General features: G+C 37.5%; 1 protein-coding gene across 6 annotated transcripts in view; it reads right to left on the reverse strand.

The window, feature by feature from the left end:
- Positions 1 to 23031, reverse strand: part of FNDC3A (fibronectin type III domain containing 3A) — a 112570-nt gene that overhangs the window by 56961 nt on the left and 32578 nt on the right. For 5 of the 6 annotated variants that reach the window (XM_010400430.4, XM_010400431.4, XM_010400432.4 and 2 more), the window contains one exon: positions 17531 to 17606. In XM_010400430.4, the coding sequence (XP_010398732.3) occupies positions 17531 to 17606 (76 nt within the window). Of the gene's footprint in view, positions 1 to 1250; positions 1285 to 17530; positions 17607 to 23031 lie in introns of those variants that run through there. The other variant, XM_019286368.3, reaches the window with a different exon arrangement.

Raw genomic sequence — 23031 nt, forward strand, 5'->3', positions numbered from 1 at the left:
AGGAACAAGCATTAACTTCAACTTCCTCCCCCTGCCTGCCTGACTGTGCTAAGAATAGTATTACATAGTATAATTACTTGTAAAAGCCTTTTCATCATCCTGATATTCAACTTATTATATTAATGAGTTATTTTTTTTACTTACCTGGCTACACTGGCTTGAAACTAGAATGCAGAATTTTCCGGCACATTCTGCTGGCACTCAAAGAAGCCTCCTTTCCTTTGTGGAAATTTCTTAACATTACCACTCCCCAAATTATTATGCATACACAAGTATCTATGCATATATATATATATATACACACACACACACACATATATACACATAGAAATGTCTTGAATATCACTTATTGAATATTATTTATACAAATCTAATGTATTAATTAAGAAAATCAATAGCATTCATATAAATGCTGGAACAATTTTACCAGATTCTAGGGAAAGGTATTTTAAAATTATGGACAAGAGAGAAGACTCCATGGATACATTAAAAAAAAATGTTTGAACAAACTGGGATTAATACAACATCTACAGTGAAAAAATCATATCAGAAAAGGTTGCCATGAGAAAATTCAGTGCCCAACTCAAATTTTTATTTCTATCCAAGGCAGGCATCTCTAAAGATGTACTACTCTGAGTCTCTGGAAACTACTAATAACAAGTGCTTTTATTTGAAAAACCTTCGAGTTGTCTAGGTTTCAATCTAATTATATAAATGAATACAGTGCAGATTCAGATTGCCCATTTAAAATAAAACCACAGCAAAACAAAAATCATTATGATTATAAACAGCTGAAATCCTTCTAGTATGTAAAATAAATACAAAACACATCTTTCTTTAAAGGAACCAGTCTGGGAATGATCATTCCTAACTAGAAGATACAGAACTAAGTTAGCAGGATGTGGGGTGTTTCAGCTTTCCAGAAAACCCATAATTCAGGATTCTACATGATTTAGCAGAAGAAGGAAAAATAGGTAAATCTAGAAAGACATTGGCTCCACCACTAGAGTTCTAGGGTGCAAAAACAGGGCTAAATCTTTTTCTCTGTATAAGGTAAAAAGTTAATGTCAACTGCTGATTTTTAAAAACCCTCCCACCCAACAGCTCTGTCTCACTGAAATTTTACTCTCTTAGATGCTATTTTTCTATTAGGTGGGTCTGCTGTTCTGATCAGATAAAAAGATTATTTGTAACAATCCTAAGCAATGGAAAGAGTTTGGTCCTACAGGCCTACTTCTCTTCACACTCACCGCATACAATTATTTTCATGTCTCCATGTGAGGTGTTCACTTGAGTCCACCAACAGTTTCTGGCAACACTGCAGTTCGACAAACAAATGTTCAGATGTAGGTTTCTTAACCATTAAATAAAATTTGAAGTAACATTTCATCACACAGTTTTGTTTCAAATCATGAGTGGAAAAAACAATCCCTGAAGCTGACAATTCAAAAGATGACATTTGTGATGAGAAATCCTTCTGTCGTGACACAAACTGTTGGGAACAAGACCCAGGCAAATTATACAGAATCATATGACAAAACAGAGACCTAAGACCAAATTGAAAACATCTGATGTCATGTACCTTACACTTTGCAGCATCTAAACCAAACACTTGGCTTCAGCAGCATGATTCACTGGCTGCCTCCAGAGGACAAACAAGTCTCTGCTTCTGCACATTTACCACAGCTTGCTCCTATTTAGGCGAGTCCTATGAACACCAAACTAAGAAATAACCTGGGCCACTTCTGTTGGAGATGGACCACTAGAAACTGGAATGGAACATGCTTAACTCCTTTAATCCAAGAGCTTCTAAGTGGAAAATTCAGAGCCAGCCTTTAAAACAGGAAGCAGAACCCAGGATGTCACCTAAATTATAGAGGAATCCCCATTAAATCAACAGAAAAAGGCAAATTGCTTTCCTAGGTATTTTCCCTCTAGAATCTTTTCTTGAGGTGAAGACGCCCATCTCCAAAAGACAACAAAAGAAAAGGCCAACTCAGAATATCCCAGAACCTCTCGGCTAAGGGACACTGCTGGAATTGGGGAGGTACAGACTTTGATTCTGTGGTACTTGCAGAGCTCAGATTTTTTTGGTTGTGGGCAAGTGTTTTAAACAATTTCCTGCTGATGATACTGTTTGCATTTCAGGATAAACTTAATATAGCCCAAGTAAACAACCTGCCTTTCTTTTTGGAGAGAAAGAGAGGCAACATTTATATACCATCTCTGTGCTGTCTTCTGTCTTTGATGTCTGGCTTCTGACTGTCCTCTGCAGCCTCATGGTTTGTAAAATTAGAGGCAAGTAGGGAATTCCATGGTCAAAACAGGAGAAGCAATAGATTCAGCATGCTTGCTAGGATTAGGTCATTATTTAGTAGGTGGCCTGGGCTGCATCTGAGATTTCTGCAGCTAAATCTAAGTTACAACCAAGGCGGAATCCAAGCATCTTAAACATGACCCCTTGCAATCACAATTCTTCCCACAGACATACTTTTCTCTGTCTTTTCACTAATAACAAGCCTATGATATGAATGCAGCTACAATAAGGGATGCTCTGAAGACAGTGGAAATAAAAGTTTGACTGAAAAACTATTGATCTTGAACATTCTTGACCTTGCAACGGACATGATAAATACTTAAACACTTATATTAAGACTTCTGGTTCTGCTAATGACTTACGGTCCACACACCTTAATAAGAATTTTCATACTCAAAAAGCTTTGCAGAAATTTGATCCCAAATTAATTAACCCCAAATCAGGATACACATAAAAAACCTGCTGATATTATCAGTCAGACTTAGCAACGCAGAAAGGTGCCATGCTTGCTACAAATATCTGCAGCATCTTCTGCAGTGAAATGTTTCTACTATCACACAAATCACTTAACACTATCAGCCAATTTGCACTGCAAACCTCACATTTCTTTGCTGAAAGTTATACGAAAGTGGTTTTCAGGATCTGCAATCTAACTAATAACTAATAAAGACTTTTAAATCTGTATGTTTTAAACTTGTTTTGGAATTTGAAGTTTAAAATTTGGTCTTTTTGGTGTTTTATGTGACTAAGACTCCTTGATTCTCCACAACAAACTCTATACAGATCACTTCAACGAGGAATTATTTTCTACAAATCTCAAGCAAGTTACCACACAGGGGAAGTATGTAAGCTCAAATACTAAGAGCATCTATGACAAAGGCTTCTCTTGATAAAAAGCTTTCAGCAATGTTAAACATGTATTATCAGAAAGGAAGTATCTGGGAAAGCAGTAAGCTGGGACCAGAAACAAAGATAAGCCTATACCACTGCAGTGTTCTCTTCAAACTCAATTTGCTTTGTAACCAAATACGTTTTAGAAAGTAACACACCCACCGCTTTGGCATCCAAAATGAACCTGGAGCCAGAAAGAACTATGTAAGGAATCTACTTACCTGTGCCAAACAAGAGGCCAGGGATGAAACAATTAACTTGGCTCAGACATGTAACAGTTGTCATTCCAAACCAGAAGAAAGGAAAAAAGACACATGCATATGGTGAAATTCTTTACCATACATTATGTATGGATCAACATATCCCTCCATGAAGGAGCTGAGACAAGAAAATTGTTTAATAGCTGTAAATTAAATGTGCTCTTTGTGCAGAAACCTTTTTATTGCTTCATTACTGTCTGGATACAGGAGATGTAAATTTTCTGTTGTTGGACCATGAGGGCTCAAGGCCTGAAAAATACCTCATGAATCAAGTCTATTTACCTGCAACTGCAATTTCATTCTTCTCCCCATTATCATACATGAAGATCCACCATAAATGGATTCTATGTAGAAGCATGAAGACCAGTTCCAAAGCAGTTCTTTTACCCATATGTCTCCCCACTGGACTGCTGTTCTAGGGCACCACTCTCCTATGTAGCCAGAAGTTTTCTCATAATTGTATAAAAGTATTTCACAGCCTTTTGATAGCCAACTGGGCTCTAGACTAGCTCTGGCATTAATTTTTTTTTTTTTAAAATCCCTGGTTTTTTCTACCGAAAGTCATTTTCAGCCAAGCAAATCAAGCTCTTCTACTTTGTTTTTATATTTTCTCCTGAATATCCTAGCAGTTCTTTTTCACAACACCTGGAATCAGCCTAATTTCATCTTTTGTAAACATGGGTTATCAAATTACAGTTGAAATCTCAGCAGAATCCTGTAAAATGCTACTAAACATCCCAAGCTATACTAACAACAACTGTCCTGATGCATTTTATGATCACAGTAAGCTTGACAGATAACATTATACTGGAGATAAATATTATCTTGTGAGTCAAACAGCTTGCCTGCTTCTTCCTCCTCCTCATCAAGTTTCAAGTGAGGAGATCCCCATCTACAATTTATTAATCTTATGCACAACCTTGCATTGTATATAACTGCATTTCACCCAGTTCAATGGTACCATTCAAACAACACTGCTTTAGACAACTAATGCATGTTCCTGTCGATCTTTCACCACTTCTGGAATATGGATTTCCTATGCCATTAGAGTTGTCTGGATGATCAACTTTGCTGAAATACCAAGTATTTCTAGCATGTCTCATTAGCTGAAAGATACCCGAGTGCATTGATTACTGAGTGATTAAGGAGGAATATATTTACATCCTAAGCTAGCTGTGCCATCATGCTTTAGCATTCAATCCTTTCCTATTTCATGCTCAATTTAGAACATTTAAAAAAAAAAAGGTTATATTGACTCTGCTGAAGTTCTTTGGAAACAGTGATCAAAAATGTTCTGTGCTATGCTTTCAAGGAGACAAGCAACATGCAGGTACCTGGCCTCAAGACTCCACTGCACAGCTGCAATTCTTTACACCTGCATTTCCTACTCCTATCTGCTTCCCACTGGCCTTCATATGCACCAAAACTATATCCTAAATAGATGTAACCTTACCCAACATTAAGCCTCTTTTTCTCTGCGCAATGTTCCCAGGCACTTCAGACTTTCTTTCCAGCTCTCTGAAGCTGCACAGAAATGTCTACTGTACTACTTTCCCAGACCCAGCAGCACAGTAGCACCATACAAGAAGATGATGCAGCAACATACATTTACGTGCTTCTGAAAAGAACTCCAAAGGCACTACCCTTCTGTTTAACTACTGTCACCAACATGAGACTAGATTCTTTCCCTTCAAAAATAATGGATCTGTTTTTCAGTTGAGAGAACAAGGCACAGTAACTAAAAAAAATGACTACACACTGAAATTCTATAAACATAATGTACAATTGGAAAGCTATTGTGAAGAAATTTGTGCTCTGTATGGCATTTGAAAGACCTGGCAGAGGTTGAACAGAAAAAGCTGTGTGGGCATATTAATAATCTACTATGTGTCATATCTTTGCTGGAAAGTGATGCAAGGAAACTTTGATGTGTATCTATAGCTGCAATTAAAAGAAAAGATTGGTATTTCCAAGGTACATTTTCCTCCTGTTCATGCAATTTTCCTTTGCATAAGTATTAGAAGGGTGTAGTAAGCATAAAACTATAGCTTTTACAAATGTTTTATTGAAAATGCTACATAGATATCATGTCACATTTACAACCTGTGTAGAAATGCACTGTTCTAACACATATGGGCCAGAAGTGAAAAAGTGATCAAACCATCAATAATCAATCTCAAAAACTTCATGCTTGACAGTCCTCTTGTATCCATCTGTATTACAAATCAAGGAAATGAATGGAAGTTAGACTCACACTCGCCAGTCCTCTGCACTTCTGATCAATATTTATTGATATTCACTCTTATTTTTCAGCTCTCTTAGCAGGTGACTTTTAAAACTCATTCATGTTGGAAGAACTTTAACTGGTTCCAGTTGTTTAGACTGCCCTTGGAATGTATTAAATATTTTCATTCATTAATGCATTGCATAGTCACCAGATGCTCCCCAAAACTGCACTGCCAGCAGTGTCACACTCTAATGGGAGATAGTCAATCTGCTTTTTACCCCAATTCACAAAAAAATTCTCTTTCAGAAAAAACACAGTTTAGCTTCTCAAATTCCCAAACTCACCTTGGGCTTTAGGCACCCCAAGGATCTGCCTGCAAGGTAGCTTTATTTGTATGTGCTATCATTTGAAAAATCAGAGTAAAAGGTCAGATAAGATTTCAGATTTAACTGGATTTTAAATCAAGGTAAGAGTCAATGTACCTTTTTTTTTTGGTACATTTAACAGAATCTGATCCAAAATCTACCTGATCACAAAACAAGAAGCAAAATACAAAGTATATGGAAAGCATAACAACAAGAATAAATGCAAACTTAAGTATGTTTCATATAATTTTCCAAACCTAGCTGCTGCTTAAGAGCTTTACTGAGATGTCTCTTGGCTGCATAAACCAAAAGAGTTAACTCTGACCACTGAGTGGTGCCTTTCAAAATACAAACTTCTCAAGTCTAAAGCAGCTGAGGATGCAACATAGTAGCACTTCACTTAAATGCTATCTTTCAAGAGACTACCTTAAAGACAACTTGTTGGAAAAACAGAGAAGAGAAAGGCTGACCACTCTCTGTAGACACATTTTTCTCCTTCTATCTGTCATCTTCAACTTCCATTCTGACTCATTCTTCTTTCTTAGAAGAGAAGGCTGCAGTATCATCAACTTACAGCTCCTGGACCTAACACTTCTTTGCCTGCCTCTTCCCAGGAATTTGATTGTCTTAGCTTTGATTCTTTGGTTTGTTTTGGGAACCAGCTTGCTAAAGCTACGTTTTATGAGTAGAGCTTTCCCTGCTTTGGGGCTTTTGTCTCAGCCTACAGTCCTTTGTGGTCTTCGTTTAGCACAGTCCATCTACATTAAATGATCTCCCCATATTTCATAAGATTTTCCTAGGACTATTGCCAGACTTCATTAGGAAGAGGTCATCATGAGGAATACCCACTCTCCTTTTCATAGTAATTTACTCACATTTTATTGAAACCACAATTTCATATTAACTCATTTCAAGAATTATTAATGAGCAATAATATATACTACTAGTTTGGCATTTATAGCCCTTACTGGAGCTCCTTCTTCAGCTGCCTTGAAAGGCACATCCATTCAATCTTTGAACTGTGAAGATCATCCAAGGGAAACACATTATACACAGTATTTATGAAAATGGTCCATATATAGAGCATCAAAGCAAAAGGATAACTGAAACTTTTGAGGAATGGGTCACTGGAAAAACAAATCGAGAACAAGCAAAGGAGATAAACCACACCCTCACTGAATGAATAGCTGATTAATCAAAAGGAAAGGAAGGTGTCATCAGCTTCTCCAGTAGCTCCAGTACCATTAACCTGAGACCCATCTACAAATTGCTAGATGCTATACAGTCACTTGAAAAAATCTGAGGCTCTTTGGATGGTGTCCTAGAGCACCTGCTCTAGACAATTGAGTTTTCTCAGACAACTGGAAAGCCCTTTGCAGTGTGAGAAAGAGCTTCTCTTTGGCCTAAGGAAACAAGAACAGCAGTGTGGATACCTGTATCCACTTCCAGTGAATTTGGCCCTTCCAACTTTGAAACTCCTTATGATTACACTGTTTCTTAATGGCTTTAAGTGGCTGAACTTACATGCTTGTAACTGGTCTTTAACTCACATTACACAGGAGCTGTTTATATTTGTGCACAGCTAGCCTATATGTAATGATCTTGTTATGTTCTGTCTCTTCTTCCTTTCCCTCATTTGGATAATAAACTGCTTTAGATGTAAAATAGATTGCTGCATGTCTGCAAAAGGAAGAAGGGGAAGTTACATTACCATGATTTTAAATAAAGTTGAAGAGTGACATGATCATGTAAGTCATGCAAGCTGATAAAATCTCAGTCATTTCACAGACAGTCAAAAAAAAGACAGCTATTAATTTACTATTAATAACACATGCACAGCCACATCTATCAAGCCATGTGCTGCTGATTCATCTATTACTACTACTACTACAAAAAAAAGCAAAACTAAGCACAGAATTAAAAATTCCTGGATTCAAAGTTGCAGCATTTAGTTAGATATTACATTCTTGCAAGAACGGACAGCACATTAGCCTTGCACAGATGAAAATGAAGGAAAGGGAGACTAACCTCCTGGGTACTCAACAACATTTGGCATCAGAGAAGGCACAGAGGCAGAGCAATATCAGGCCCTGTAAGCTTGCTGGCATGGTTGTGACAGCCTGGGCATGCATGACGAACTGGCTCTGTTTTGAGGAATTCTGGAAAAACAATGGCCACAAGAGCTGCTCCACAACCATGAAGACTGTTTTCCTTCCCAGTGTGTCTGCAATCCTTCGCAACTACCATGGGCCTGACAGTGGCAGTGGCACAAGATAAGGCAGTCATGACTACTTTTTGAAGTACAAATAGGACAAGAGTAAACCAAAATTAATTCAAAGCTATTTCTTATTAACAGTAATTCTGTGATAGATGTCTGAATAGTTTGACAGCTACAACTATACATCAAGAATGCAGCAATACAACTTGAATTGCACAGGGTAGAACTGTAAGGAACTCTCCTGAGGTCTCATCTAACAACATGCAGCTTTTTCCAACAAATGACACACCAGCCTGTTCGTACTGTACATAATTGTGAAAGAGGATCCAGAAAAAGTCCTTTAAGCACAAAGTTCTAGCCTTTCCATTCTCATGAAACCCAGTACAAAGTCCATTTAAAAACATTGTTTGAGTTTCTACAAAATAAAAGCACCATTTGTTTTTAAATAATCAGATAATGAAATTAAGGAACTTCTTCCACTCTTTAATGTTAGCAATCTTCATGAATCTTTATTATTTCAGTTAATCAGATTGCACCCAATTAAGATAAAGAAAATGCTATCAGTTTAAGTTATGCAAAATGTTTGTACACTAAGTCAAAATACTAAGTAAAATGCCCACAGCTCTAATTTTTTTATTTAATTCAAACTGCTTACTGGTTACATTACACAAACTTTCTTCTTACACTAGAAACCAAGAAGAGATCCTACCAATTATTTTCCCTTCTCTTCCCCCCATAAAGCAGGTAATATAGGACTATTTCTTTCCCATCAACAGCATAGTCAGAGAAGAAATCAGATTAAGTGATTGCAGTGCCGTGGGAATATTGTAATACTGCCAGACACAAACCTGTCAAGCTTAGCATGCTTCATACAAGGCTCATCCAACTGATTTCAGACTCAGGCAGTAATAGCACCTGAATCTCAGTAGCTTGAGTTAATACTTCACAGTTTTGGGGGCTAGACATGTCTGACTAGAGTAATGGAAACTAAGTTTTAGGGGCATTCTCTAGCTGCAGTTTAGGGCTGTAACTTAATTCCTAACATGCACCTCCAAGAACCAGTACCATCCTTGTAAAATGTGATGTTAGATGCTCATGGACATGGATGAGCTCAAAGAGTTCAGGTGCTTGAGGACAAAGACATTCACTGAGGGTACAACTCTGAGTCAGCACACCTAAATGAGGCACTTTCAGGATGTAGCCTTATTTATTTCAGCTTACAATAGTCAGGCTTTAGTTCCCAAATGGAGCCATCTCATTTAGGTATCTAAATTTGTATGTCTGCATGCAAGTTAGGACTTTACACTCCCATTATAGCAAGTGGAGACCTAGTTGGTACAGACAGTGGAGCCTGGAGAGCTACTGAGTGCAAACTGATGTCAGCTGAAAAGCACTGAGTGTACTATAGCTAGTGACTAAATCTTCACTAATTTCAATGGGAGCTTAAATCCAAGGCCACATATAGAAACACACATTTAGACACCTATAATTAGATGTCTTCAGTATGCAGCTGAAGCACTGATATTTCAAACAAATGTCTCCAGAACCTTCCTACAGTCAGGCTCAGTCTGCAGTGTGGAGATTGCAATGTGGTGAAAAGAGGGACTAAAGGAGAAGATTAAAGAAGGTACAAGGGAAGATTAACTGATCTGAATATACAGGAAAATCAAACAGGAAAAGAAGAACCTGACTGAACACCTTACAGAGAATATAGTACCTTATGAAATCACATCTCAGAATGCATGAAATAAGATAGAACAAGAGTTAAAAAAGTATCTATTAGAAAAATGAGAAAATAACCAAGGCAAAAAATGTTACAGACATGTTTTGTTCATATAAAGATATTGACTCTATTTAACACATGTTAAACAGAAATCAATGGCACAAAATGACATTTTTCCTAAGACACACTACAATCCACATCATGAGAAATATGAATTAATGCATTCCTTTTTTTTCTTTAATTTGCTACTGCAGAAGAGAATAAAACAAATCTAGCTTCTTGCTTTTTAATCAAACTTTTACCAAATTCAATTTGTTCTGGGAATATAATGTTTTAGAAGTCTAGTACTTGTAACACTAACAAAGTAGGCACAACAGTAACACAAGCTGCTCTGGCAGAAAAGCAGCGTGATAAAGTAAGTTTTTCCAATAACAGCTTCTTGTGTCATCTGTGACTGCTTCTTTAATGGCTTGATGAGACTGGGACCACAAAGACCTGGTCAGTCATCAGAATTAATGGAGGACAAGGTCAGACAGTTCCCAGAGAAGGCGGAGGGAGCTCCGTTAGGAGGTTAATTCTCATGGTTACTCTCAGAGCAGAGAGAGGCCAATCTAAAGAACAGAATTCTGGATTGCTATGTTTTATTCTTGTCAGGAAAATGACCTTGTTTTGCACTACTTTGCAATTTTTATTGAGTTAGCACAAGAAATTTGAAAGAGGGTCATGACAAGAGTGAAGACTGCCTCTGCCCTACTGCAAAAGGGACTACAGAATCAAGGAGATGTGTCTGAATCCAGCTTTAATTCAGCAGTTGTACTAGAAGAGCTGCAGCAGCAGGGCTTACAGGCAAGTTTTACCTGCCAATAGTACTTGACTTACAAACTGGACTTGTGCTATGTGTCAAAGCCAACACATGAGCATTCTACATGCACTGCAATGAGGGCTTAAATCATTATTTCTTTACCTTACTGGAAGGGTACTTGCCATATCTCAATCCAATGTTTAGGATAACCTACCGGTAAAAGGTAGAAGGATTAAGTCTTCAACAATACTTGCAAGGGCATTCATGCAACCTGTTTATCAATCTAAGCTATAAAAAGAGCAGCTCCTACTAAAAATTATTTTGGAATGAAACACCTCCAAATCAAGCTGCTACAACCACGCTTTGTGACCACTTTCCCTCATCATCTTGTTTCAATACAAAATGGAATTTTGTCTCCTCTGCAGTCATACTCCCACATAGCTGGCCAATACTAATATTATTTTTAGTTTGAGTGAAGATACCTAGAAATAAAAAACCCTTTAATTTAAAAAAAAAAATTGTGTATATTGAAGGCTATTCCCAAACAGAGGTGCTTAAGAGTTAAGCTACTCCTATAGACTCAGCTCTGACCCTCTACCTGGACATCCTTAACCAAGAGTTAGTGAGCTGCAAATCATTGTAGCTTGCTCTGACCCCATACTTTCAGTTGATTTGTCTTAGCTTCCCTCAGTGCCTTTTATGAAGGCCCTCTAAATACTTCCTAAGGAGATCTTAAAATTAATATGTAGAAAAGGATGTTAATCTAAGTATCTATATCCAGTTTCAGATGCACATAATATGTTTAGTCTTCTACACAGAAGGAATGGAGATGACAACTGAAAACATTTACCATTTAGGGCGGGGTTGTTTTGAGGAGTTTTTTAGAATTTTTTTTTAATGAACTGATATATAAAACTTTATTTCTGTGTTTTCAGAAGTATACTGTGAAGAATCATCGAAGATGAAAAGGAAAGCTAATAAACTTACACATGTCATCATGCAGCATTTCAGTATTTAGGAATGAGAAACAGGAAAATGGAAACAAGGATGAAGAATTAGTTTCTTCTCAGGCTACAGAAAGAAAAAGATCACCCAGAGGAGCTTCTCTGGCTGGCTTCAGCAAGCTGTTCTTAATAGAAGCAGGAAAACCAAAGCACTAGACCTTTGTAATACACATCTGGGTTTACTTGTAAGGGCTCCATTACTCAGGCTACTAAGCTACCTAGAAGACTAGATATGCTCTAGGAGAGAACTCTTGTTAATAGTGTTTTATTGCCTTTGCTACTTTGTTCCATTACTAGAGCTGTGTATTTAAATACACACTCTTTTATTCCTAAACTTTGCCCAGTGCTAATGTGGATACCAAGTAATTTAACAAACAAAATATGGTATTTCTAGAGGTGATGTCACCCTTTAAGTCTATAAATGCAATCACTACTGCATTGACAGGTATCCTTGTACATTCTAAAAGCACCATAGAATGACAGCGCACACTTCCTCCACTTAACACAATGGTTTAGGATTTGATAATAAGCTATGGTGGTCTTGCAAGAGAAGCAACTCCCAATGACCATTAACAACTAACAATGTCCCTTCTCAGGGTCTGTGGCAACTTGTACAGAATTTCTGATGGGTCTTTAACCCATTCCAACATTAATAAATTGTTTTAAAATAAGACTCAACACCAAAGCACAAGATGATATTTGAACAAGATAACTCTAGGGTTTTTTTACTTCAAATGTACTTAAATAGCAGTTACTTTCAGATTTTGAGATGCTCAGTTTGGCTGCTCTAACAGTATCTGTAAACAACCAAAACTATGCAAAGCCTGACAGCAGAAAAGACTAGAAAACAGATTAAAAGCTGCCCTGCAGAAAACTTGGGGATAGTGGTGGATGAAAAACTAGATACAAGCTGGCAAGGTATACTTGCAGCCCAGACAGCCAACTGTATCTTGGGCTGCATCAAAAGCAGCATGTCCAGCAGGGTGAGGGAGGTGATTCTGCCTCCCACCTGGAGTCCTGGGTCCCTCAGCACAAAACAGACATGGACATGAAGAAGGTCCAGAGGAGGGCCAAAAAAGGGTCAGAAATGGAGCATTTCTCCTGTGAAGACAGGCTGAGAGAGTTGGGGTTGTTCAGTCTAAAGAAGAGAAAGTGTTTGGGATACCTTAGTGCAGCCTCTGATTATATAAAGAGGTATATAAAATAGATGGAGAAAGACTTTTTACCAGGGCCTACTGTTACAGGCCAAGAGGCAACATTTTAAATTGAAACAGAGTAGGTTTAGATTGGATACAAGAAATAAATTTACATGAGGGTGGTGAGGCACTGTCACAGGTTGTTCAAAGAAGCTGGGGATGCCCCATCCCTGGAAGTGTTCCAGGCCAGGCTGGATGGGGCTCTGAGCAACCTGATCTCGTGGGAGGTGTCCCTGCCCATGGCAGAGGGGTTGGAAAGAGATGACCTTTGAAGGTCCCTCCCCACCCCAAACCATTCTGTGATTCTGTAACAGTTTTATTCACAAAATATTCTGGGTAATGGGCAGGTTTGGTTTTGCAAAGCTCAAGCTGACCTTAGAATGAACTAAAGTTTGTGTTTCACCACTGCAGTCTCTTCTTTTCTCTTTCACTTCCTTGAAAACACTTTTCAGAAGTATTTTATTTCTTATTTCAAAGAGAAAAAATTAGGTTAAGCTTGCTTAACTTTTATCCCAGAGCCTAACCTTAATACTGATTTAATTTCAAAGCATGAAGCATTTATGACTCATTCTAATTTACATAAGTCTTCTTATTCTATTATGAAAATGGCAATTTTCCTTTGCAGAGACATATAGAACATGGTCTCTCTTATTGTGTCAAGTAACATTTAATAGCCTTTAGCTGTAACTTGGGACTGTTACAAAATGTCCTCAAGATGAGTCATCTTCATTCATTTATTCTGCAATAGGAAGAATTCATGAATGAGTGATCTGCAGTAATTCACTTCTGCAAAGAGAACCCATTCATACATTTCAAACCTGGTTCTCTGAATCACTGTAATGTAGCTGATTATTTTGTATTAACAGAAGAAAATTTTGGCTTAAGGAAAGTTTCCACAGAAATCTGTGTATTGCTAGTATATGCAAAAACTTTCATAGATTTAAAAGACCTCTTTTGAAAATAAACATTTTGGTCTAACACATGGATACACAGACAGATAGTTCCTATCTATCTAGCAAGAAAAGCATGGTGTTTTTGCAAAGTTAGAGATTGACAAATGGTTTAAATCAAAGCTGCGTCAAGGGGGAGCACGACTTGTCACTATCAGACAATCACTAGGTAGGCAAAGAAAATATTTTACAGTATCCAAAAAATATGGCCATTGGCACACAGAAGTGCTCATTCAAAGCTGTATTTAGGTCAAAATACAGACAACAGAAATCCAACTATGATCCAAGACTACTAACTACAGAAATGTAAAGTAACCATGCTTCCTATTCTACAGAAATAAAGAATGAAATACATGTTATTTTAATTCATTAAAAGGCCACCAAAACAAAGGAATGGAATTCACCAAGGATAAAGGGTCCCTCAACCAACACTGCTCTTTTGCCATCCTTAGGAGACTTCAAACCAGGAATTATCCCTCAATATTAATTACCATGGAAGAGGCCCACATTAAAAAGCTGCTTCTCACTTAATGAAGTACAAAACCAGTCAAAGCTTTACAGATCACCAGTGAGAGCAAACACATGGTAAGTCAGTACAAAGAACTGCATGTAAAAGCAGCATTTTCTTCAGAAGCGTAATTCGCAGAAAATGCATCGTGTGCTTCTCCATTAATGAGTGCTTTAAGTTTTCACTACTTCATTGACTCAAGGACAGCTCTAAACAGTCTCTTTATTCACACCTCTCCTTTCTCCTGGAGACACACTAACTCTCATCATTTTCAGGTTGACAAATCTTACCCTATGTACAGCGTTGCCAAAGTAAGGAGAGTTCTCTTTAAAAACAGAACGGATGACGAGCAGTACAGAGATTGACAGAGCACCTCAATGTTTCCAACAGGCAAATATTTGATGCAAGAAAACACAGTTAACATTATGGTTAGATTTATTAACAATCCCCATTGACTTCAGCAGACAGCACAATCTCAAGGTGAATTGACCAGCAATAAAGCACAAGAGAGATTTAGAATTTTCCAAGGAAACGTGACTTACCAAATCATTCAAACTAATGTATCTGGCTATCTGCACTGCTATCTGGGATCCATAAGCAGTTTGCTACTTCTCAACTTCCACTCTTTCATGTTAGTACTATATTTACATAATTTCAATTTTTTATATATCACTGAAAAAACTGCATGTGTGTTCTTTGCAGAGACTTTTAAGTCAGAAAAGAGTACAAAAATGGGTAAATATTTACAGGAGAAACTAAGATTGAAAAAAAAATTATTAAGAAACATTATAATGACTAAATTAACTTCCCACTGATTGCATTTCCACTAAATTTCAGCCATCTTGTCCTTCTTCATGCCTTTCTAAAAATAAACATCTCTGTACATTTATTCAAACCATTCTCATTATATATTTCCACATCTTTAACTATGATTTTACCTAACAACTGAGTGCATACAGTGAAGAAAACACCAAGGAACTGATGTGAGCTTGCTTGCTTTCTTACTTTCAAGACAATGCAACAGACTCCTGCAGCTGTAACCCATTTTGCAGACTGGTCATTTTGTAGGGCAAACTATGTTTGAGAAGTTGTGGCAGAACAAAAAGGACCAATGCCAAATTACTCTCTACAGTTTACACCACCCCAAATTGTTTATTTTATACAAATCTCTACACAGAAAACCAAACAGTAGACATTCCTCATGAGTTGCAATACATACCATGAAAAAGGAACAGCATCAATTACTAAGGGAATTTCTTCTTTAGGCAGATCCATTGGCACAGCACTCAAAAGCACAGAAATGTCTCAGAAGTGGCAAGAACAGACCAGAAAAGCAACATTCGAAAGATCGTGTGCAACTCAAGTTCTGTACTAAGATTAGTGAATGCACAGATATGAAAAAATCTTTATGCCCTCTATTTTACTACCAACTGTAATCCACAATTTCATCTCCAGGAAGGGGGAAGGATAAGGATAAGAGGAATGTCTATATGACAGGAGGTTTGCAAAAGCTATGGAACTGATTTGGGCTGTAGTTTCCAGATTGCTAGTGCCATTTTTCAGGGAAGTTTTAAAGACTGTACCTCAGCTTACACTTAGTGAATCCCAGAAATAATTGTCTAATAACTTGCTCATGCTCGCTTTCATATTTAAAGGATGAAGAAATCCACAGCTGAATCAAATCACGATAGCGAGCTGCCTACTCCAAAAGCAAGCAGGACCAGGCAAGGATAAAAGCTGTACCATGGAAGGTTAGAACCATATCTATAAAGAGATGATCTTAATATTTTTGCAGTTCATTAAACACTTCCTGCTCTCAAGACAGTCATGAAAGGAAAGTGCCAATTCATTCTCCACCAGTAAGACCACTTGGTAAATCAAAAACTCGAACCAAACATGCAACGCATGCCTCTCCCCTCAGTATTTTGTGCAACAGAAGCAAAATATATCTTATCTGTTCCTGAATTGCAAGACAAAAATCATTACGTTCCCCTCAGGTACTGTCAAGTAATTATTACATATCATGTTTCAAATAAATTGTATAGGATGATGAGCTGCAACACTGATCCATTTGTGGCTCAAAGGATGCAAGAACACCACGCAATCAGCATAAAGTTATGAAATAGGGTGCTAACAGACATGTAAACTTTAAGAACTGTCAATAGAAACTTAATTACCATCTAAGCCCTCCTTTGAATCAGTTGTTTTGCAGACAAAGGACCTGCCCATGACACTGGAAACCACATCTTTCAGCTCTTCTCAGACTGGAGAGAAGAGGGAAAGGAGCCGGAAAATACTCGCTTCAAATTCCCAGAACATTATCTGTTGGAGCTGGGCCAACACCCAGGAAAAAAAAAAGAAGGTAGGATTAACTGGCCCAGATGATGACAAGCAAAAATGTGACCCCGTAGCTAAATCTGTGGATACTCTCTTAGAGCACAGTAAAATGGTATTCTAAGCAGCAGCAACAGTTAATTGCTCATTTCTTGCAGTATCTTCTAGATATGCTTAACTGGTAGCTATGGTCATTTGGAATGGAAAACAATGTTCAAACTGACCATTGTGTAAGGGGATGCTATGCTTAGAGGAAGCATTTGTATTTTGAAGCTGCTCTTGCTAGAACTCAGAAATAATGCAATTTGGCCCCAAGAGATAATGAGAAACCAGGTGGGATAACCAACAGGGAAACAATGTCCACGACAGAAGATAATTAAAAAAACTAAACTCAAGCCATATTAACAGTTGTAGCTTTTAATCTGAGGTCTGTGAAATGAGGTTAGTCAAAAGTTGCTACAACAGCCTTTCTGTGTTTCCCATGCAATCTGAAAATGTTCCCCCCCTTCTCCTCCCCAAGAAATTTAATTTCATCTAATACAATGTAAGAAAAGGTACTTGTTTATGGTAGCGAAATCTAAATCCCAATGATCCTTAGCACATAATCTTTTAGGTCTTTAAAACAGCTCTTGTATTTAAAATAAGTTCTGTCATTCTTTTACTTTCATCACAAATTGCCTTTTGTTAATCCTGATTCAGACTCAGAAAATATTAAAATAAATGTATCAACTTTACCTGTAATGCACTGAAACTGTCCATCTTCTCTTCTTATTGTAAATGCTTCGCCTGGATTAACTTGCACAAGAATAACCTTAAAAATAAAAGAGTGTTTACAACCATTACACAGGAATATGTTACAGAAGTCTGGTATGTGCAAAAAAAAAAAAAAAAAAAAAGTTTTACTGGGAAAAGCCAATTTTTTTTTCTGGTTAGTAAATACATTATTTTTCACTTCACACTTTTTGCTGTCTTCATCCCACAGAGAAAGGGATAAGAGCAAGAACAAGCACAGATATTTTTAAACAAACATTTTTCAAAGAATTAAGGAGAGAATAACAACTAAGTAAAACAGTACCTGTACAAATTTTATTTTCTCAACTGCTTGGTATAATTAAAAAGCTATTTGTACAGCTTAAATTATTTCAACAAATTGCATTAACTTCAACATTAATCAAACCATTATGTAAACTTTCAGAAGGAAGCCTAGAATTCCCAGTGCTTGACATCAACCACTTGACAAACAGTTTTCAACATACGGGAAATATTGTGTCATGTCCCTCTTTACATGACCCAAGCATATTTGTTATTATTCATTAATGATAAAAAATTATTCAAGTCATGACAAAGTAAGTGCACCAGATGCCCAGCGCGAAACAGTATGTATAATTTTATTTGTGGAAAGCTGGTTATCCTAATTCTGTAAACCCAAGCGAGGCAGAAATGATAGCAAAGCACACATCAGCCAAAATAAACAGACAAAGTCTGTACCAAAGCAGAAGCCTGTTACCATTTTAGATTTCTGTGTTCTTATTAGAAACCTGCCCTTCTGTGAGGAAAAAAAGTTTGTAAACATGAAAAACCTGGCTAAAATTAAGAACAAAGGAGAAAAAAAACCCCAAAAAAGAGCAGGTGTATTTTATAATTTCCTTTCTGGACACAACTTTTTTCAGTCTTGCTTGCACACATCTACGTAGAGCCTATGTCCTCCTCCCTCTAAAAATCAGAGGGCAAGAAATCTTTATGAACACAACTTTTCAGCATTATGGCCAAAAACTTACTTTGTTAAATTGCTAAAAGAAAATAAAATCTTTCATGTTTACAAAAACACAACCAACCAACCAAAAGCCCCAGAACAGGAAACTTGATTGTTCCTCATTCTAGCAATACCAGAGAGAAAGGAAAGGATAAGGAAACGGCAGAAATCATATGAATTCCTCCCTTTCTGGTGGAGCAGTTTCACAAATTAATGAAAAGACAGCAAGTTCTACACTAACATACTGATGAGATACGATAGGCATTTGCATTTTCAAGCTCAGGCTGTGTGATTCAACACTGAGTGGCTCAGGTTTGAGCAAGCACTTTAAAAATACTATATCTTGTTTCATGTGGTTTTTCTAGAAGCTTTAGGCTGTTTGAGAAAAAACAATGAACTGTATCACTATTTGCATTTTATCAAGCTAATAAATTTTCCAGATCTTCTGAGGTGTGGCTCAAAGTAAAATTCACTAAGAGTTAGCATTCATAATATTATCTAAACAAGATTATTTTATTAATGAACTTCAAAGAAGACTTAAAGGTCTTCAGAAAATATTGTATTGCCAGAGTTTATTTTGAAGTGTTTGAAGGTCACATTTTAACAACTGGCTATCATCACCTTCAGAATGTGATGAAGGAGAGAAATAAGAATAGATGAGTTCTTACAATTTCTTTTCCAGACTCCCCAAGCAGGCATAACTTTTTGAAGACATATTTCATTGATGTACTCTTTCCTCTGTTACAATTGAAAGTTTTAGCTCGAAATTTAGACTGGAATAAAAGTACCTAAAAGCTTCATGGTAACATGAGAATGTCTCTCCATCTGTTATGTGTGGGCTGGATAGCTACATTTGCCCATCTCTTTTGGCTGATTTAGATGCCCAAACTCCTGGGAGGAGCCATTCTGGCTACAGCTGACATGGCAATCTGTACCATTTTCAGCTCAATATTCTTGGTCTCCATCACACAAATTGTGAAAAGCAGAAAAGCTTTTGGGTGCTGGCTGGCCCTTGATTCCTGCTTTTAAGTGACAGGGAATGTAAATGGACTGGTATTCCCAGTTGTTCCTATTTATTCCGTGTGAGTGCCTGAGGTTGGTAATCTGGGTAATGATGTTGTCTTGGGAACCTGCTGGCTTTCCTCCCCCAGACCTCTTGCTGCAGGCCACCCAAACCTGAGGCTCCAGCTGGCAGAGAGGATTTGAGCATGGGAATACATGCACCTGCCCAGCTGCAGCATGTGGGCCCTGTGCCTCCTGGTTTTGTGTTACAGCAGCTTCTCCTGGTGTGAGCACCTTTGTTGCTCACTTCACAACTGCTCTGAGAAAGTAAAGGCTCAGCATGGCAGCCATGGTGCAACACAGTGAGACGGGAACTGTTCAGCAGCAGCAACAGGCCAACTGATGGAGTCCAGCACCATTCTGACACTCAGGATGCCATCAGATTTTCACATCTCTGATGACATCTGAGTGCCAATCCAAAGGGCAGGGAGACTCACCAACTTAATGCAGTTTAATTAGATCTCAGTTCCCAGAAACAGGAAATAGAGTGTCTTTTGACAATGGACAATTAGCCAACCTGATGCCTGACTGTATTTCACTGACTCCCACTTTCAGCCTTGCTTTTATGTTATGCATTCACATTTGTATTTTACAGCTATTACAAGGTAGGCTGTGTATGTCGCCAAGTGTGCCAAAAGGGATTCTGAATCAGGGCTGAAGAAATTTCAGAAGTTTCAAGAACTGCTGGTTTCAACAGTCTTTGTGTTGGGGCAGTGTATGACCAACAGTGGTTTCTGGACCAACCTTATCACAGTTGAATCCCATGGCGTGTTCACAGCTTTGAAAAGAGCATTTCTGACACTTTGCACCTCAGTAGATACGATTTGAAATAAGAAAAATTAAAGCTATGTACAGAGAGAGATCAGTACCTTTCTGGTCAGAAGAGATAGTACAAAAGACTGACAGTCTCTCACAGGAATTCCCCCTTAGCTAATGAAAGCCTGCAGCACATAAGCAAGGATGCAAGAAAATTTCTCTAAAGGAAAATGTAACATGGATTTTACACAGCATCATGTTTTAGGTAAAAAAAAAACAACGAAAAATATATCTGCGGGTTGCTCAGTATTTATAGCTCTTTCATCTTATTCGAGGTGCCTTTGTGCAGGCTTGCACACCCCCATCACCCAACATGTTACTTCATGCACCTTGACATTAGTACTTCTGAAAACCAGGGCCTGAGTCTTTGAGTCTTTCACACTGAATATTCTAGATCTTGACCTCCTTCTTCTTCTGGGCAAAGCTTCAAATTGGCTTGAACTAATCTGAAGTTAGTTCAAATTAACTATTTTAATCAAAAGAAAAGCTTTGGAAAAATCTGATGGTTCAGCCTCTCTTCCTGTGCCTCAATCTTTTTGTGACAAATTCTGTTGCTTTACTCACAGCACCTAAAGTTCTGCTACCCAAAGGCTGACATGGATTCTATCCAGATTTCCTTTGCCTGCTCCAAGGTAAGTATGATACTGAAAAAACCCCTCATTTGTGATGTGTCAGTCTGAGTGGGAGGCACCTTTAACATGGGCACTTTTCAAAGGCTATTTCTCTTACTAAGTCAACAAAACACTAATTGAGGACTTCACAATCTTAACAAAATGACGTGAATTTAGGATACTGAAACCTAGGTACAAGTTCTAGAATTATACAAACACTTTTAAAGCACAACCAACTATAATGGAACCTAATAAAATCTAGAAGTGTAATTTCTGAATGCTAACGGAATTTTGACTCAATGTATTTTTGTCTCAAAACATGTTAAGGCATTGACATTAAGAAACAGGAGTATTAGGTGAACTAGTTCTATGTCATTTCCACAGTGACTATAAATTGTTTCCTTTAAACAGTTGTTTAATGATGATCCACATGACCTCAATACAGTTCTTGATGAAAAACAATACAAAATCTCTTTCCAGAGATTAGCATACAAGTTGACAATATAAGAGTGCAGACACAGACTTATGCTAAAAGCAGCTCTTGCATAAACAAAATAAAGTGGCCACTGAATGGCTGAAGTTTGAAATACCTGAAACATCAGTTGTCAAAGACTGCCAGGTTCAAAAGCAAAAATTCACACTTTTCAACGGTACTTAATTTGTTCTATATAGGCTATTTCAGAAAATAAATCCAAACCAAATTAGCAACATACTAAGCTTTGTAGTAGTTTAATTTAATTGCCCAGATTGGCAAAGACCTCCTAACAAAAAGCCTCCTAACAAAACTAATAATGCCATATATTAGAAAGCTCAGTATGTATTTCCTGAAACAGCTGTTTGAACTCAGGCAGTAGCTGAAGCCAAGTAAGAACATAGGAAATGTCCTGATGGTCTGGGTTAGCAGTCCATCTAGCCAAGCACTTTGACTCTAATGTATCAATTGAGATGCTGCTTAAGGAGAGTATGAGAGCCAGGCCACTTTCTGCAGTCCACCTCTCTTATTGTCCATAAATTTGCCTAAACTCTTTGAGTTCACTTACAATTTGAACTGCCTCCACAACCTCCTATGGCAGTAAGCTCCTGAAATTTTCTTTTTAGACATTTTAAAACCATCTCCTACTTGTTACATGTTGCCTAGCTTCTCTGCTATGGGATTTGCTGAAAAACAGTTCTGAATAAATTTCATCCACCTCCTTCAATATTTTTTAAGTCTTGACAATTCCCATCTCCTTGTACCCAGTCTGCAAACTGAAGGGTCTCAATATTTCTGATCAATCCTGCGAGAACTGCTCCATTGCCTTGACCACATCAGTGATACCTAAGGCAACATCTATATTAGCAAAGTGAGCAGTACTCAGGAACATTCCCAGGTGCTGGAACAGTCACCTGCAATAATGAATATACTGTAGTAGTCCTGAGCATAACATAGGTCCATACAGAACTGAAAACTGTTCCTGAGATCACTCTTACCAGGCAGTTTGCAAAAAAATTTTACTAAAACTGACTCGTTTCATGACACTTAGCTTCCACTAACACTTGGAGCACATTTAAATTACTAATATATAAACAATTACTAACAGTATCCTGAGGAAGCACTACAATATTTTGCCTTCTTGAAGGACTAAATAAGGGACACACTCTTGAGTGGTTTTGAAAATCTATTCTTCACCTTAAATCACAATTAGAGCTGGTCAGATGTGGCAAATACATTTTTTAGAATACAATTCTTATATAAAACTATTCTGTAATATTTCTCTCCCTAAAGAATTGAAAATTAAATATAATTTTATTGCAACTCAAGTAGCATAATCACATCCTACAGAGGCATGCAACACTGACTTGGACATACTACCATTAACAGATAAAATTATTTTTTAATTATTATATCTTAAGATCTCATATAGGATTTATTACTACTTCAGTGTGAGTAGGATGGAAAGTATTTTGACCTTGCATATAAAGAATCAATGGAAGTACAAATGTTCAAAGAGGAG

Source organism: Corvus cornix, chromosome 1, assembly GCF_000738735.6.
Source record: "Corvus cornix cornix isolate S_Up_H32 chromosome 1, ASM73873v5, whole genome shotgun sequence".
In the NCBI taxonomy this organism is placed as follows: domain Eukaryota; kingdom Metazoa; phylum Chordata; class Aves; order Passeriformes; family Corvidae; genus Corvus; species Corvus cornix.